Source organism: Notechis scutatus, chromosome 6 (assembly GCF_049901735.1).
Source record: "Notechis scutatus isolate UNSWTSFEM ecotype Mainland chromosome 6, rNotScu1.2, whole genome shotgun sequence".
Lineage (NCBI taxonomy): Eukaryota > Metazoa > Chordata > Lepidosauria > Squamata > Elapidae > Notechis > Notechis scutatus.
Genome location: NC_142014.1, coordinates 35910948 through 35928195, shown reverse-complemented (window position 1 = coordinate 35928195; position 17248 = coordinate 35910948). Strand labels below are relative to the sequence as shown.

Here is a 17248-nt window from a genome sequence, read left to right as displayed (position 1 = left end):
AATCTCCATTCAGGTGAACTAGTTCTGCTGATTTCATTAATATCATAGAAAGGGAGCCTCGGTGGCGCAGTGGTTAGAGTGCAGTACTGCAAGCTACTCCTACTGCAATTTGGCAGATCGAATCCCACCAGCTCAAGGTTGACTCAGCTTTCCATCGTTCAGAGGTGGGTAAAATGAGGACCCAGATTGTTGGGGGCAATATGCTGACTCTGTAAACTGCTTTGAGAGGGCTGTAAAGCACTATAAAGTGGTAAATAAGTCTAAGTGCTATTGCTATTGCTATATCCATTCAGGTTTTTTTTAGCAACAATATAGATGTAGGATGCCAACATATTTTTCTGTGATGTTCCTCCTCTTCGAAGTCCAGAGGAGGTTAGCCAGTTGCTACCAATAAGGTAAAATACCTTAATGGTCTTCCTTGTGAATGTTACTTTCTACCCTGACTAAAATCAATGCTATAAAATATTTATGTGGGTAGCATTTGTACATTATCTTACTTTATGCTATTTAAAATCTGATTTTCTGATTATTTCATAGATAATGGTATATGTATATGAAATATTTTCAGTTCTGCATATCTATATTTTTCTTTAGCCACATCTAAATGTTTATATCATTCAGCTGAAATAAAAATTAACTCATCATTTGGGAATGTAATTCATTATAACAATTACATTTCAATTGAAGAGCATAATTATACTATTAGAATGTGGTTTATAGTAATTTTCCAGTTGACTTTACTATTGAAGGTCTTTGAATTGCTGATATCAAAACTATCTCTGCTTAAGTATTTTGTTATTTTTTTTATCTTGTTCTTTCTTGAAACAGTTCAGAAAAGTATATATCCTGCTGCCTTACTTTTATCATTACTTAAATCTTGTGAGATAAGTTAGTCTGAGTGTAATTTATTTGTAAAGATTAGAAATTAATTGTCTACAGGTGCTCTGCAATATCCTAATCATCATAATAATCATGTTGGCTGTATTCGTGTTATCTACTGTTTAATACACTTAAGGTTAGAGATCCTTATTGCCGCTTTTGAAAGCCAGACTGAAAAAAGTACCATCTACTCATTTGAGATTTCATAATTAATGTCCTTTACCTTTATCCAAATAGAAGGCAAGATTAGAGTAACAAATTATTTTTTCTGTAATGATAAGAATAGGATAAAATGCATAACATTTAACTCACTAATTTTCATCAGCCAAAAAATTTAAAAAAACATCTAAAACTTAAATACAAGTTTATAGCTCTGGAGTTTAACATTTTGCCAGCAAGTTATCAAATTTCTCTGAAAACCAGTATGTGTTACGTAACAATTCTTCCAGAATGAAGAAGAACCCATAAATTCATATAATTGCTACAGTTATTTTTCTATATATTTGCCAATTGCCTTGCTTCAAAGTCTGATTGAGTACTTTCAATGAGGACACAGCAATTTCCTTTTCATAACAATGGGGGTTAAACATAACTGTCAGGTATGTGTACATGGCAGTATCATAGTACTCTTGGTTTCCACTTCTTGCTATACTTTGATCAGATAATTTAGAAACGGCAGCAAGTGCAACGGATGGTACATTTCTGCTCACAATGGTTATCATATCCTCTTAAAAATCATGTTGGGCTAGAACTCACTCTCTCCTGGTTTCTGTCTTGGAGCCTTAATCATTAATTGGCTCTCCCTTTCATGTATCATATATAACATACAGCTTGAATGCTGTAACATTTGTACAGCATTTTAAGATTTTTTTTTAATAAGCTTGTTTTACTAAGACCAAACTTTATTGCTTAATTATGAAGTATTGACAAAATACTAGCAATTGAACATGATTACATAAACTATGAGTTTATTGTTCTGAACAAACTGTGATAATCCAGCAAAGTAACAAGCAAGCAGTTCAAAATCATAGACAGCAACTCTATATGAATAACAAAGCAACAAGCTAGAAAACAGTTGAGGAAAATAGAAGAAAAACTGTAGGTTTTTACAAGCATATCAATTGCGCATAAATGGCAGAAAAAATAATGTCCAGTCTTATTTAGGTGCAACCAATGACAGCAAAGAACAGTCTTATAAAATTTATCTCCCATAAAAAATAAACTATATATATAAAAATTTTATGATGTTCCTCCTGTTTCAATGGCCACAAGGTTATTTTCAGTCTGAAAAATGAGGTATAGAAGACCCTGAGAGGTAGTAATGTGTTTTGATTGTTCTACAATATATAGAAAATGTAAGATTTGATCAAAGCTGTAAGCCCTTAGGAATTTGATGCCTGCCTCCATTTGTCAGTAACATTTAGTTCTTCTCACATTGTTAAACTGATTTAGAAACTCCAATATAAGGATACTGATGCTTAAATAGAGTTCCATATAGGTAAAGTTTACTTGATTTCCTTCAGTAATTCATGGTATATTTCCATGTGCACAATAGCAATTTCCTATTAAATCCACACCATTCCTTAAGATTAAAAAGATACATTATTTTCCCTGGATGGGGCTTTTGTACATACTACAGTCATGGAATTAGGGAGTGTGGAATTAGGGACTGTGGCCTATGCCAGTATTTTTCAACTTTGTGAGTTTATGATGTGCACATGTTTTTTTTTTTTTTTTTTTACATCTGGGGTATTTACAGAATACTCCAGCTAGCAAGGCCAGCTGGGGAATTCTGGGAGTTGAAATCCACACATCGTAAAGTCACCAAGATCGAGAAACACTGACCTATGCTATTAAAACCCATAGTCTAAAGAAGAAAGCATTTTGGAGTCTTGATCAAGTTTTCCTCATCAGTCACTGTTTTCTTCCCAATAATATCCCTTATGTCTCATGACTATTCTAAGGGATTTGTTTGGGAGGGAGGGTGAGTGCACCCAGTTGGGTGCACCCAGAAGGAAAAATCTGTCCACTCGCATTGTAGTTTGTCTTTCAGGCCACAGCTTGAATGGTCATGACTAAGTTCCATATGCAGTTATTGTATAATTATTTACAAATTAGGTAACATTAGGACACCTAAAATACATTTTTTCTTATATGCTTTTTCATTGATCCCTAACACAAGGCACTCATGTTACTGGAATAGGTGTTTGTCCTTAACAGTCAATCATGTGAAGCAGCCAGTAAGTAGCTCTCCTTAGTTGCATTTGACTTAACGCTAAAGTCATCCTGAAGAATGTTTTCCTGAGAATCTACCGCTGGCTCAAATAATAAAATAATGTTTACCAACAGATATATCCACTGAGGGTGAGATAGACAGATGAAATAAAAAGAAAGAAATCAAATAAGTCAGAAAGTATTAATCTCTACATAAGAAGCATTTAAAATAAATCTGGTTGACACATATTACAAAAAAAATCACATTTGTGAAAAAAAAATGAAAATACTTGATGAGTATTCTCAGATAATCTACTAGTTTTTACATACATACACACACACAAACATACACACTTATTTGTTGATTGCATTATGCAAAAAGCTGAGCTTGTTGCGTCCAACCTACAAAGATTCAAGTTTCTTTGAGGGGTGGTTTTAATATGGAACAAATTAATATGCGTTCATTTCTCACAAAGCTCTTTTGTAAAAAATAGTTCTAATTAGGGGTTTTTCTTGCTTGCTTTTGTTTTATGTTTTTTGCAGTTCTAAATATTTCAGTCTTTCCATAAACAAATGTTGAAAGAAACAGCAATTTCATCAATAGTCTGGAGGTAGGTCTTGTCAATTGACTAGTCAATTTCTTTTTTTAAAAAAATCAATTGAGGTACAAACTTGGACAGTAATATTTAAACACTGCAGTTAATTATTTTTATGTGATGTAGTGTCAATGAAGAAAATTATCATTACAAACCTTATGAGCAATTTGGTACAAAAATATATTCAAGTTAATGGTACATTTTATAGAAATTTAGCAGAGAAAGGCATAGCGTACTTTAAAAAGAAAAAATATTGTAATGCTGGAAAACATTAACAGTATTGTGTTCTTAATTGCAATGTAGTAACAAAGTAAAAAAAGGATTGGGGGAATGCAAAATGTATGATTACATATCCAATAACAAGTTCCTGCATTGTATGATCATAGCAGCAAGTGTTTATATGATTGTTGAGTTCAATGAAAATAACAGAGGTAGTACTGAAAAGTGTGGTAATATTGCAGTTGTTGTTAAAAGTGCTGCTTTTTAGTAAAAAAAATAAAAATGGGGATATATAACTGAACCAACCTGCCCAGATAAATATCCTATGTCAATGTATATTGCTTAAAAGTAATAAGCCCATTTGAGGTACATAGTATTGGCTCTTGAATGGAGATGTATTAGTGAAGATGATAAGGCCATTCCTCTGAAGGAGTGGAATGGGCTGGCAGCACAGTAATAAATCAAACTAAATATCTAAATTATTTCCCTTGGTTCCAGTATGGTATGATTTAAAATTATTCTGAGGTATTGTTTAAAATTCACTAAAATCCAAATTTTAGTTGCTAAATTTCAGTCCTGAAAGAGAGTCTGATGTAAATCATTTCTAAACAACATGACAATCTCTAGAAAGCAGATTCCATTTCAGGGTGTATGAACTGTTTCCAGAGAGGGTGCTGTTGAGTTCCATTTAGTATTACTTCAGCAGATATGTGTATTGCTATTATATCTTTGTCATTTTTTCCCCTTTCGTTGCAAAGTACCTTTTTTCTTTTGACTTTTGCTTCCTGATTATCAGTTTTATTAATTGAAATTAACTTTTGATGTGTCTCCAAAGAACAGTAACATGAGAAACAAATAAACACAAATCTATTCCAAGGCTAACAAAATAGTATCTAATAGGGCTGGGCATACTTCAAAAATTATTTCAAAGAAGCACTTCAGACCTTCCAAAAATAAACTCTCTGCTGTTCCCTAAAGTTACCAATTTCTTTTTGCAAATTTCTACTCAAGCATAAGAAATTGTACAGCTGCTTTAAAGTCCTGACTCATTGAAATTAGTGTGAGACAAGCACAACACTAATTGGGTAGTTATTAAAGGCATTTGCATTTTTCTTTCAGGCTGCTTTAATGAACAGCAGAGAGGTGCTGTGCTTGCATGAGGTATGTAACCCTCCTGAATCATTCTGAAGCATACACAATCCTAGCATCTAAATCCTTATCTTTGGTGTTCTAAAAAGGGAATTTACTAAGCTAGGGAGTGGGTTGTCAAGAGATGTTGTAAGAACTAGTGTCAAACACCAGTCCTTCCAATTTAAATGCCCATGTTAATTAATATTTTAAAAGAGTCATATATAGGCAGTGCAGTGAACAACTTGAAACCTGCTTCTGAGATTTACTGACCCATTCACCCTTACTTAGCAGCTCAAACTATTAGTAGGTTAAAGAAAACTAAGAGAAAACAGTAAGTATATGTTGCGTTGTTAATCTATGCCCTCTGTGTTACAGCAGTTTCAGGAAACCTGGGACAATGAAGGGATTGCAATAATTAAGTCCTTTTTAAGGTGGATTCCTTCCCTCCTCTCCACCCAGGCCAAAGTAAAAGATTGTGGAAACAGAAGCAAGTGGTCATGGCAGTGTCTTCTCCCTTCAAAAGATCCAACTGCTGATGAGGTAGAAATGGAAAGGTGTGGTTTTCTAATCATCTTCTGCTGATTCTTGTGAGGACGTCTCTTCAGGCTGATCCTGGAATGAGCAATCAGAGTAGTAAATTAATTATACAGCTATTAATACTTTAAGTCAAAGTAAGTAACTGAGTCAGTTCAAACAACTGTATTTTAGCTTAATAAGAGTAAAATATTCTCAGATATGCTTCCTTCCTTGCTTTGCAGTATGAAATATGAACCAGGAATCCATTATCAATAACTTTCTCAGAATTATTCAGACTTACTCAGAATGTGGTAGTCAAGTTTCAAAGTGTAGTTTCAAACATGGAAGCCATGCTTTGTCTTAGCTTGTTGAAGAAGTCACAATGACTGAATTCATGTAACATACTGCATTAAGATTGACAAATTGCATTATGGATGAACAAGGAATATGAAATGTGACTACATTTAAGATGTGAGCTAAACTAACTGCTAACAATGGATTCTCTCTTGGGGAGGAAAAAGGAAACTATGATTGAATTAATTCCTTTGCTCATGTTTCACAAATCAAAGGAGCTGCAAAGTCATGAACTTCTTAACTCATTATAAAACTACTTTAGGCTGTTTTAAGCTGTTTTCCATAGTACCAAAACTTAGGGACATCTTTCACAATTAATTTCTGCAACTGGAGGTGCTGTTTCAATTGTAAACTTTAGGTCATGCCATTTCCATATTGTTCCTTTTAAAGATATTTTTGATTCCAAATATACAGATATGCCTAACAAGTTCATAGAGAAATGCAGATGGCAAAAATTATAAAAAAACCTTTCAATTTTCAGATTAAAGAAAAGGCATGTGCATCTCATGTGCATTGTTCTTTTGATAATCAAATGTTCAGGACTTTTCAACATACAAAGTACTTTACTGGGCTTATCTCATTTATCCACTCAGCTAAGAGTCCTGGGAAACAGGTTATTCTGGGAAATGAAAAACTGCCCAAGGCCACCCAACAAGATTCAGAGCTAAGTGTGGATTTGAACTTTGGCCTCTAATATCCCAACCTATCACACCACACATGACAGCACAATAGTCTTCCAGTTCAGCTATTACTGAATTTTTTAACCAAATACCACACTAACATTCTGCCTGAAGCTTAAAACACATGTAAGCATAACTCTGTTTTGGGAGGCAATGTCTAAAATTTAGGTTAAAGTACAAAACTAGAAACTGTCAGAGATCTGTTTTACTGTCTCTTTCATTCTTAGCCCCAGTCTCCCTCCCTCCCCCTTTGGTTTTAAAATACGTAGGGCCATCTTCTGACCTTGCTCCACTGTGCCATTCTTTTTACACTCCTTATTCAATTAATGTGCAGTACCTTTCAGGCTATGGGTGGTAAACTGGAGACAATAAACACTGCTGATAAAAGGGGCTGTTAGGGAGAAGTTGATTTTTATCAAATTCTGCACATCATCTTGTAAGACAGCATGTGAAAAAGATCTAGGGTGAATAGGTAAACATTTACCCATATAGCAAACTGAGACCTTTTAAGAATGACCAGCTTATAACAGTCTTCATACTTTAATAGATTTGATTTTCCACATGGCTTCATTTTGTCTGGGTGGCTAGCTGACACAATTTATAACTCTCTTCCTTTCCCAGGCCACTGCAGTACACCACTCAGCAAAGCCAGAGGTACAGCTTGTCTGCATTATGTGACCAAACTTCCATTCATTAGTGTTTGAAACACTTCAGCTGTGAAGGGGATGCTAAATGCTACCATGTGTGACACTACTGCACAAGAGCAGCATGGCGAGAAAAAAAACAACAGTAGGCTTTAATCATAGGCCACTGCTTTCTGCAATTCTTTTTCAAAAGGTTTCAAACATTCACCCCCCCTCTCAAAAAAAAAAAAGGCTTGAAAAAAGCTGTAAATCCAGGGAATAAACACAAGTACAAATGAATGGATGACAGCTTAAAAAATATAACCATAGCAGCATCAAGTCATGAGATTTCACACTGGTTTTGTTTAGTCTGCTCTGGGTTATGTGGGAAATGGGGAAAGCATTAAGCAAAAAGGCCCCCCTGCTAAACTGTGGGCCTCAAATATTTAAGCCAGTAGGTTTATACCTCTTGACTAGGAAACAGGCCATGACCCTGAGATGGTCTCTGGAGAATGAGGCACAAAGAAAGATGTAGCATGATCAAAGCCATGGACAGGGAAAGAGAAGGAAGCCAAGCGTCAGCTAACCTCTGGCCTTATTTTTTCAATTAATATTTAAATTACAAAAAAGCACTCAACTATTACAAAGATATAGCATTTTCCACAATCTCATTTCCAGTCACCTTCATGCTCCCAGGCTACACAATTACAGAGGATGTATGAATACATAGAAACTGTACTGTTTATTATTTCAACTTATTTCTTAGACTTTTCAAAATATTTCACAGCTATCATCCAAAGCATGAAGTAGGCAACTTTTGACTTGCTGTCTTATAATCTAACTACTAAACTAAATTACTCTGACACATTACTTCCTCTTGCTTTTTCTGATGACACTGCTAGCTGTTCTATTGTATGTTTCTGTTTCAGCTGTTCTGATCTTTACAACTGCCTCCAGACATCATCAATGGAAGTGACATCTTATGCTTAGCCATTGGATTACTGTTATTGGATCTGGTCTACAAAAAACAGATCATGGCTAAATGGGGGCAGGAAGTTGTATCTCTTTGATACCAATTAGGGGTCTTCCAGATTTTTGCAACTCAGAATTCCTAGCCCTATGAATGGTCACTAGCACCCAAACCTATTGCGTTTTCTATTACTATTTTCAAATACATGCAACAAGTCTTTCAGCCTTGCATGCAGAATTTTTTTAAAAAACTTACGAGGTGACAAAACTCTGAGCAGACAGTTATTCATATACTAGTTCTGGGGTCATGTTGTAGCACTAATATACATTTTAACTGGTGTACAGGGAAATCTCAAGGCTCACAATATGAGGTAACAATTCTTGAAATAACTTTGGCTCACAAGAAATCCCCCAACTTCCCAAATGCTGGTGCAGCAGGAAAAAACTGGCACCTGGTAGTGGTTGTAAGTATATGTGTGTATAGACACGTATTGTTGTTTTTATGATTCAGGAGTTAGTTCTTTTATGTATTATTCATGTGAAGGGGAAAAGAGGGAATTGAAGCCCTGTCTGTAGACACCTACATTTTCACACTGCTGTTTGCAACAATAGACACCTACATTTTCACATGCTGTTTGCATGACCTGATACAGATTCAAATTGTAATCTCTGTAATCTGAAATGCAATGGTGAATGTAAACTGTCGTCTAGTTTTGTCAGATTGGCTTATAGTTATCCAAAATATGCAAGTTATCAAGGTTTTCACATTGTTTTATTAGGAAAGAGGGTCATGCATCAAAAGGGTGATGATAGCATACTGATTTAAAGTCACAAGTTTTGGACTCAAAAGCCAAATACAATTCTTTGAAACTATAATTTCTAAAACCAATTCAAATAAATGATTCAGGAAGACAATATATCTGAAAGTTGTCCTTAGGTCAAGAAGAATAAACACAATTGCATTCTGCCTATCTAATCCTCAACACAAATACTAGGGCAACCAAGCTTACTTCCATCCCAAAATAAAGCTTGACCCTGGATTAACATCTCTGTGTGGGATTCCCTTTAATTCTTAGCTGCTGCAGCTATCTTTAGAAAGTAGATGTTTCTAATTTGTTCTTACCACATCTGCTCTCAATATGGCTGCTGCAAGATTATACAACAAAATGGGATCTTTGGAAATATATTTCTCATGATCAAGGGTCAGACTAGATGGGGGAAAAGGATACAATGGTGGTTACTACTCCTATGTACACTGCTCAAAAAAATAAAGGGAACACTTAAACAACACAATGTAACTCCAAGTCAATCACACTTCTGTGAAATCAAACTGTCCACTTAGGTAGCAACACTGATTGACAATCAATTTCACATGCTGTTGAGCAAATGGAATAGACAACAGGTGGAAAGCATAGGCAGTTGGCAAGACATCCCCAATAAAGGAGTGGTTCTGCAGGTGGTGACCACAGACCACTTCTCAGTTCCTATATTTTCTGGCTGATGGTTTGGTCACTTTTGAATGCTGGCAGTGCTGTCACTCTAGTGGTAGCATGAGACGGAGTCTACAACCCACACAAGTGGCTCAGGTAGCGCAGCTCATCCAGGATGGCACATCAATGAGAGCTGTGGCAAGAAGGTTTGCTGTGTCTGTCAGGGTAGTGTCCAGAGCATGGAGGCGCTACCAGGAGACAGGCCAGTACATCAGGAGACGTGGAGGAGGCTGTAGGAGGGCAACAACCCAGCATCAGGACCGCTACCTCCGCCTTTGTGCAAGGAGGGACAGCAGGAGCACTGCCAGACCCCTGCAAAATGACCTCCAGCGGGCCACAAATGTGCATGTGGCTGCTCAAACAGTCAGAAACAGACTCCATGAGGGTGGTATGAGGGCCCAACGTCCACAGGTGGGGGTTGTGCTTACAGCCCAACACTGCGCAGGATATTTGGCATTTGCCAGAAAACACCAAGATTGGCAAATTCGCCACTGGCGCCCTGTGCTCTTCACAGATGAAAGCAGGTTCACATTGAGTACATGTGACAGATGTGACAGGGTCTGGAGACGCCGTGGAGAATGTTCTGCTGCCTGCAACATCCTCCAGCATGACCGGTTTGGCAGTGGGTCAGTAATGATGTGGGGTGGCATTTCTTTAGGGGGCCGCACAGCCATCCATGTGCTCGCCAGAAGTAGCCTGACTGCCATTACATACCGAGATGAGATCCTCAGACCTCTTGTGAGACCATATGCTGGTGCGGTTGGCCCTGGGGTCCTCCTAATGCAAGACGATGCTAGACCTCATGTGGCTGGAGTGTGTCAGCAGTTCCTGCAAGATGAAGGCATTGATGCCATGGACTGGCCCGCCCGTTCCCCAGACCTGAATCCAATTGAGCACATCTGGGACATCATGTCTCTCTCCATCCATCAATGCCACATTGCACCACAGACTATCCAGGAGTTGGGGGATGCTTTAGGTACAGGTGTGGGAGGAGATCCCTCAGGAGACCATCTGCCACCTCATCAGGAGCATGCCCAGGCATTGTAGGGAGGTCATACAGGCACGTGGAGGCCACACACACTAATGAGCCTCATTTTGATGTGTTTTAAAGACATTACATCAAAGTTGGATCAGCCTGTAGTGTTTTTTTCCACTTTAATTTTGAGTGTAACTCCAAATCCAGACCTCCATGGGTTGCTAAATTTAATTTCCATTGATAATTTTTGTGTGATTTTGTTGTCAGCACATTCAACTATATAATGAACAAAGTATTTAATAAGAATATTTCATTCAGATCTAGGATGTCTTATTTTTGTGTTCCCTTTATGTTTTTGAGCAGTGTATATATGACATGGGATGTCTGTGGAGATTCTCAGTCATCTATGTCATGGTTGTTCCAAAAGTGCTTTTTCAAGAGGCAACTGGACTTTTTGTTTTTGTTTTGAAGAGGTTTTGCTTCTCATCCAAGAAGCATCTTCAGCTCTAACTGGATGGTGGGGAATGGAAGGATTTATATTCCTTGCAGACAGCTGGTCATTTACATTCTTTTAGCGAGTCGTTGAGGTCACTTGGAGGTTTATCTGTGTCCTCAGGGTCATAGGAATAGTGCCTGCATCTCAAACCGAAGCACAAATAGTTCCTGTAGTCTGTAGTCCTGTAGCAATTTTTCTGGAAATCCATTAATCCGTTCATACTCCTGCATCATTCAAAGGGTGTTCATCCCAAAGTGCATAGCTAATCTCCATCGATGTTTAGCTATACACTTTAGGATGAACACCCTTCAAATACTGCAACAATATGAATGGATTTCCAGAAAAATTGCAGACTATAGGAATCATTTCCACTTCTGTTTTAGATGCAGGTACTACTCAGGTGATCCTGAGGACACAGATAAACCTTCAAATGGCCTCAACTACTCTCTAAAAGAATGCAAATGACCAGATATCTGCAAGGAATATAAATACTTTCATTCCCCATCATCCAGTCAGAGCTGAAAAAGCTTCTTGGATGAGAAGGAAAACCTCTTCAAAGAAAAACAAGAAAGTCCAATTGCCTTTTGAAAAAGTACCTTGGGACATAGGACTAGGAAAAAGATCTTTTGAACTCCAATTATTTACTTGATGGTAAACATACTTAGAATTGGATTTCAAGATTGCTGCGCTGCATGTATGAAAAAGATAGGAGGCACATTTTATGCACTAAAACTCTCACTACATACCTCCCATCAAATGTTAAAGGAATTGCTTTGAAGTTAAAGAGAAAGAGATTGAACATCTAAAGCCAAATGCTGTGCACACCTCATTAGGACCTAGCTATGTGAAGACCAGGCTGTCCCTTCCTAGTCAAGCATGCTTATCCATTGGAAAGGGGGCTCAGAAATGTAGATAAAAGAACCTTTCAAAGGGGAAATACACAGTGACATTATTGTCAGCATTAGTCAAGAAAATTTTCCTACTACGGAAGAGCTCACAACATTACATAGTCTATTTAACAGATAAAAATGAGAACTGCTACAACAGGCTATAATCACATTCTTGCTGGTTGAATGGGAGAAACTGTTTTTAACTGAGCGCAGTCAACATTTTCCTGTTTGTATATTGAATTACTTTTGATGTTACAGATTATGACCAGAGCTACAACTGCTTGAAGAATGCTCAGGGGAAAGATAGATCCAAGTCCAAGACTGCCTTGAGTAATATGTTCATGAAGAGTTTAGATAGTGTGTTGTGGTATTTCAATTTGGAAGGGGGGAAGTGTTTTTCATGTCAAAAATCCATGCAATGACAGCACCACAACAAATCACAATAAGAATAATGACAAATATGTGAGATATCCTCATATAAACACTGCAATTAAGTATTTTGATCATAAAGAAACAAGTACACAATCTGTTGCATATAAGTGATATTGTTATGCATGTATTGTTATTCACCACTTCTTCAAACCCCTAAATGCTTTTTAAAATAGCTGACTCGCTTTGACATTTGTCCCACAGACATATGGACTAGCAAGAAAAAGCACCAAAAGTATGTTTTTTTCTCTCTGTGTGTGTGTGCATGTGTTAGAGAAAGGCCTGAAAAAGAGCTCTTTGTTGCAATGGCTTCAGGCCTTATGGCTGCCTTTGTGCAGATCCAAGTCAAGGACTATTTGACCACCATTAAGGCCTAGGAAGGGCAATATGATGAAAAATTCTGCAGACAAGCCACAATAGACAAAATTCTTGGCTATTCCTGTTTGCCACAATACAGTTAACAACAATAGCAACAAACAGCCTGAGCCAAGAGCCCAACCAAAAGACTAGTTGTACTCAACATTTTAATGACAGATCCTGATGCAAATCTTAACAGGCAAAACCAAATTCCAAGCAGGGAAGTGCATTAAGTACCAAGTAAAATCAGGAATGGGATTCAAAAATCCCAGCAACTGGTTTGCTGGGTGAGCGTGGCCATGGCCTACCAGAACTTCCTGTTTCTGGCTTCCGGTGGATTTCCAGAGCCCAGGGGAGGCTGTTCTGCCCTCCCAAGGGTCCAGAGGCTTTCCCCAGGCCTCTGGGAGGCTGAAAATTGCCTCCCCTGGGCTCTGGAGGCTCACTGGAAGCTGGAAACAGGCCCGTTTTGCAACTTCCGGTACTTACGGGAGGGCTGTTTTTTGCCCTCCCAGAGCCTCCACATGGACCCTGCACTTACCTGCATTGTGTGGAGACTCCTGGGAGGGGAGGGGCGGGGCAGGGTGGGCAGGGCCAGTCATTCGGTTGAAATACCGGTTCGGTGAACCAGATGTAACTTTAACATCCAGTTCGCCCGACCTGGTCCAAACCAGTAGAATCCCACCCCTGAGTAAAATTCTTAAATATCTGACTGCAGTGCATTCAAATCTTTACAGAGACAGACCTTTTATGTTTATAATATGAAGTCAGCACCTTTGCTTACAAGCACTTGGTGGCGGCAGCTAGGAAGAATATATTGCTGTTTCATCTGGCAAAACTCAGTATAGATTTGAAGGCTTCTGGGAACAGATTGAGAGGTAGAAATTGATATCACCACACAGTGAACTATTGAAAATAGATCTTAAATACTTAAATAGCTTTATTCATGTTCCACTTACATTAAAAGTTTTCACAAAGATTAATAAATAAGACATTTTTTGTTTCAGCTTACTTGATTTTAAGTTGTACATCAAGAAAAGGGGTCAACTGAATTGCTTTTAGTCTCTTGACATTTACCGTATATCACAGAAGTGAGTACACCCCCTCACATTTTGTAGATATTTAAGATTACCTTTTCATGTGACAATACTTAAGAAATGACACTTGGCTACAATGTAAAGTAATGAGCATACAGTAGTGGCCAAAATTGTGGAAACCTTTTGGGAAAAGTGTATTTTTATGCATCACTACCAAACAGAAAGATCTTGGTCTCATCACTCCAAATAACACAGTCCCATTGCTCCTCTGACCAGGTAACATGGGATTTACCCAGTTTATTCTTTTCAACTTTTATTTGAGAGATAAAAGTGGCTTTTTTCACGGAATTCTAAATTTTAGGCCAAATTCCTGCAGTCTACGCCAAACAGTTCTTGCCGAACTTCACATTGCATTGTGCAATTTCATCTTGGCTACACCCAGATGATTTTCTTCTGTCACATAGGCACAGCCTCTTAATTCTTCTATCATCACTTGCTGTTGTGCACCTTTTCCTGCGTTTACCAGAGTGGTTTTGTAGAGACTGAGTCTCCTTATACCTCTTCAAAAATTTAGAAATGCCACCTTTGGTTAAGTTCCCACCTATTTTTCCTCTAATTTCTTTATAGCTGTCGCCTTGTTTACTTAATAATACTATTTTACATCGCTTTCTGGGTGACCAAGTCAACTCTTTGCACCATTATTTAAATTTTAGTATGTTTGCAAGCTCACTAAATGAAATAACACAAAAAATCCCAACCAACTTGATAGCGATCACATAACACACTTGACAAATGTCCTCCTCTCAGCTTCAATACATGACATCAATAACTGAATCTTACTGTGATCTGATTGGCTCATTGCCAAAACAAGATGACACCTGATTGGCTCTCTAAACACTCATGCTCATTGGGTACAATCAGATGAAGGAAAGCCACCTCATATCAACCTAAGCAAGTTGTGCTTCCTTTTTCTGGTTATTTGGCTATAACTTTTCATAGAATACAGATAATTGAACAAATTTTGTTGTATTACATTCTTGACTAAATTTCCATTGATATATAATTTTATGGTACTACTCCAAAAAATGTGTGGGGGTATACTCACTTCTGTGATATACTGTATGTCTTTTCTTTTCTTCCATTACATTACCTAGATGGAAATAGCATTCTTGTTTAGGTTTGAAGGAGTTAGGGATCAACCTACTTAGAAATAACACATTTACTTTCAATTCCTTTTGTATTATTTTACAATGTAATATACCCATATAGTATGGCACTTTGCATATGGAACACAGCTGTTGTAAGCTTCTTGTAAGTGAACAAACTGACATTATTTTCTCTTTGTTTATAATTTAACTGAGAAATAACTATAGAATTAACTTGAAAGTATCAGTTCAATTTTAGTGACTGAGAGAACAATGATATGGGTATCTCCTACTCTAAATCCCAAAACAAGTAAATGTTTTTTTTTTTTTAAAAAAATCTGGATGAATTTACTAGTGGCTTACAAGATGATATGGTATCTTTTCTAACATAAGCTCAGTACATTCTTCTGTCATTCTAAATCATTTCATGTGGATGTAACATAACAGTTTGTTAATAGAAATAAGGAGAACCTGTTATGAAATTCTCCAGCTCTAAGGCGGGAAATCTTCAAGATTCTGTAACTGTCTGAAGGTAGTTTGGGATTTAATACAAAATCTCCATGACTCTAAATAAGAAAGCATACATCCCTAATAGTGAATGCATTTGCTTTCTTGCATGTGAAAACTGAAATATAAGATCTGGAAGGTATAAAGGCATTTCAAATGCATGTTGGAAATGTGAACAACATGAAGGAATATTTTATCATACTTGGTGAAACATATAAAAAAAGTTGGAAAAAAATGGATTCACATATGTTCAGATACAGAGGATTTTATGATATAAATGTCAATGATTTACATATATACAATCCTAAGAAACATTTAAATTTGATCAAAGTGTTTCTGTTTTTGAACATGATAAAACTACATTTGAAACCGAGTTATGTGGCAAATGGCAAATATAGCTAAAATGAATGTTTCTGTTAGATTGGACATAGAAAATTAACAAGTTTAAAACTGTATGGTAAGATAAAAGCTATTTTTTTTGGATATAATGAATAAATGCAGCAACAGGAAAATATGTGGACCAAAAGGTTGAACGTTTGTTAAAATCTAAAGGAACATTTCTATTTTATTATGTCTGGTGGACATACAGTATAAAAATCTAGAAAATTGATAATGAGGATTTTAAATATTAATATTTAATTGAAGCTAGAACTTTTCCTCTTAAGAACTAATGGATAAATAGTTAGAAAATAATCATGGAAGATTATTATTACCACGATGACTAGATTCATAATTGGCTTAACCATATCAGAGTTCCTTTCTTATGGTTCTGGAAATCAAGAGTTATAGTAACTAGGCCAATAACTATTATTTGAAGGAACTCAGAGTCCTTGCACATCCGCAATTCTTCCTGTATCCCCTGATCTTGCATCAGCAAGGAAATGGAAATAAGTCAATGGCTTCTTTCTGACTGACAAGGCAAGGCCATAGTGAATATGAGCTGAGCATAATATTTGAATGATATGTTTTATGTTGCCAAGCTTTGGCAGTGAATATTGTAACACAGCCCACTGTTGTCAATGTTGGAAGCCATATTAGTACCAGAAGATTCCATGCTGCCACATTCCTGTGCCTGGGAAAATAGGAGGGGGGTATTGTAGAGTGTTGGTAGTTAGACATAATAGCATTCTTTTCTTCGGTCAAGGTCATGTTATTCATGCACCTGGAGGAGGTGTGATTGAAGGGATGTCTCTAGCTGGGGTGGTTGGTGATTGGACCATGTGATGGACTGATGGGTGCAGGAGTTTGATTTTGGACTTTTGAATTACTAAGAAAAAACCTGAACTCTCAGATTTGGGTTTTCCCAGATGTGCCAGTATATCTACTCTAATAAAAGAAACTTTTGAGAAAATGCCTGTCTCTTGAGTTTTTGATTGGAGTTGGGTTTTTCTGGAACCCTGACATTAACCGAAATCTTTTAATAGTCCAGGGTGCCGAGACCCAGCAAAGATGGAGGAGAAAGTGGAGATCACAGAAGGAGCCGTGGGAATGGATACCGGAGAACTTATAGAGACATGGTATTCTCCTTCTGAAGACGTGGTGCGAGCCTTTGAAGCTGCAGAGGAGAGACGACGGCTGGACACTCAGCCCAAGGAAACAGATTCCTGGGAAAGTTGCCAGACTGATCCAATTCCAGAGATGGGACCGGAGGAAAGGCTGTCTGACTATTGTTCCAACTCCAACCCAGTGAAGTCAGCCCACGAGCCAGAATGCAGAGATGTGGGAGTTTTGGGTCCAACAACT

At 37.3% G+C, this 17248-nt stretch overlaps 1 protein-coding gene across 1 annotated transcript in view; it reads right to left on the bottom strand.

The window, feature by feature from the left end:
* Positions 1-1830: 1830 nt before the first annotated feature.
* Positions 1831-17248, bottom strand: part of HMGA2 (high mobility group AT-hook 2) — a 179025-nt gene continuing 163607 nt past the window's right edge. The window contains exon 5 of the mRNA XM_087967954.1: positions 1831-5651. Within this exon, the coding sequence (XP_087824080.1) occupies positions 5604-5651 (48 nt within the window). The 3' untranslated portion in view covers positions 1831-5603. The remainder of the gene's footprint in view (positions 5652-17248) is intronic.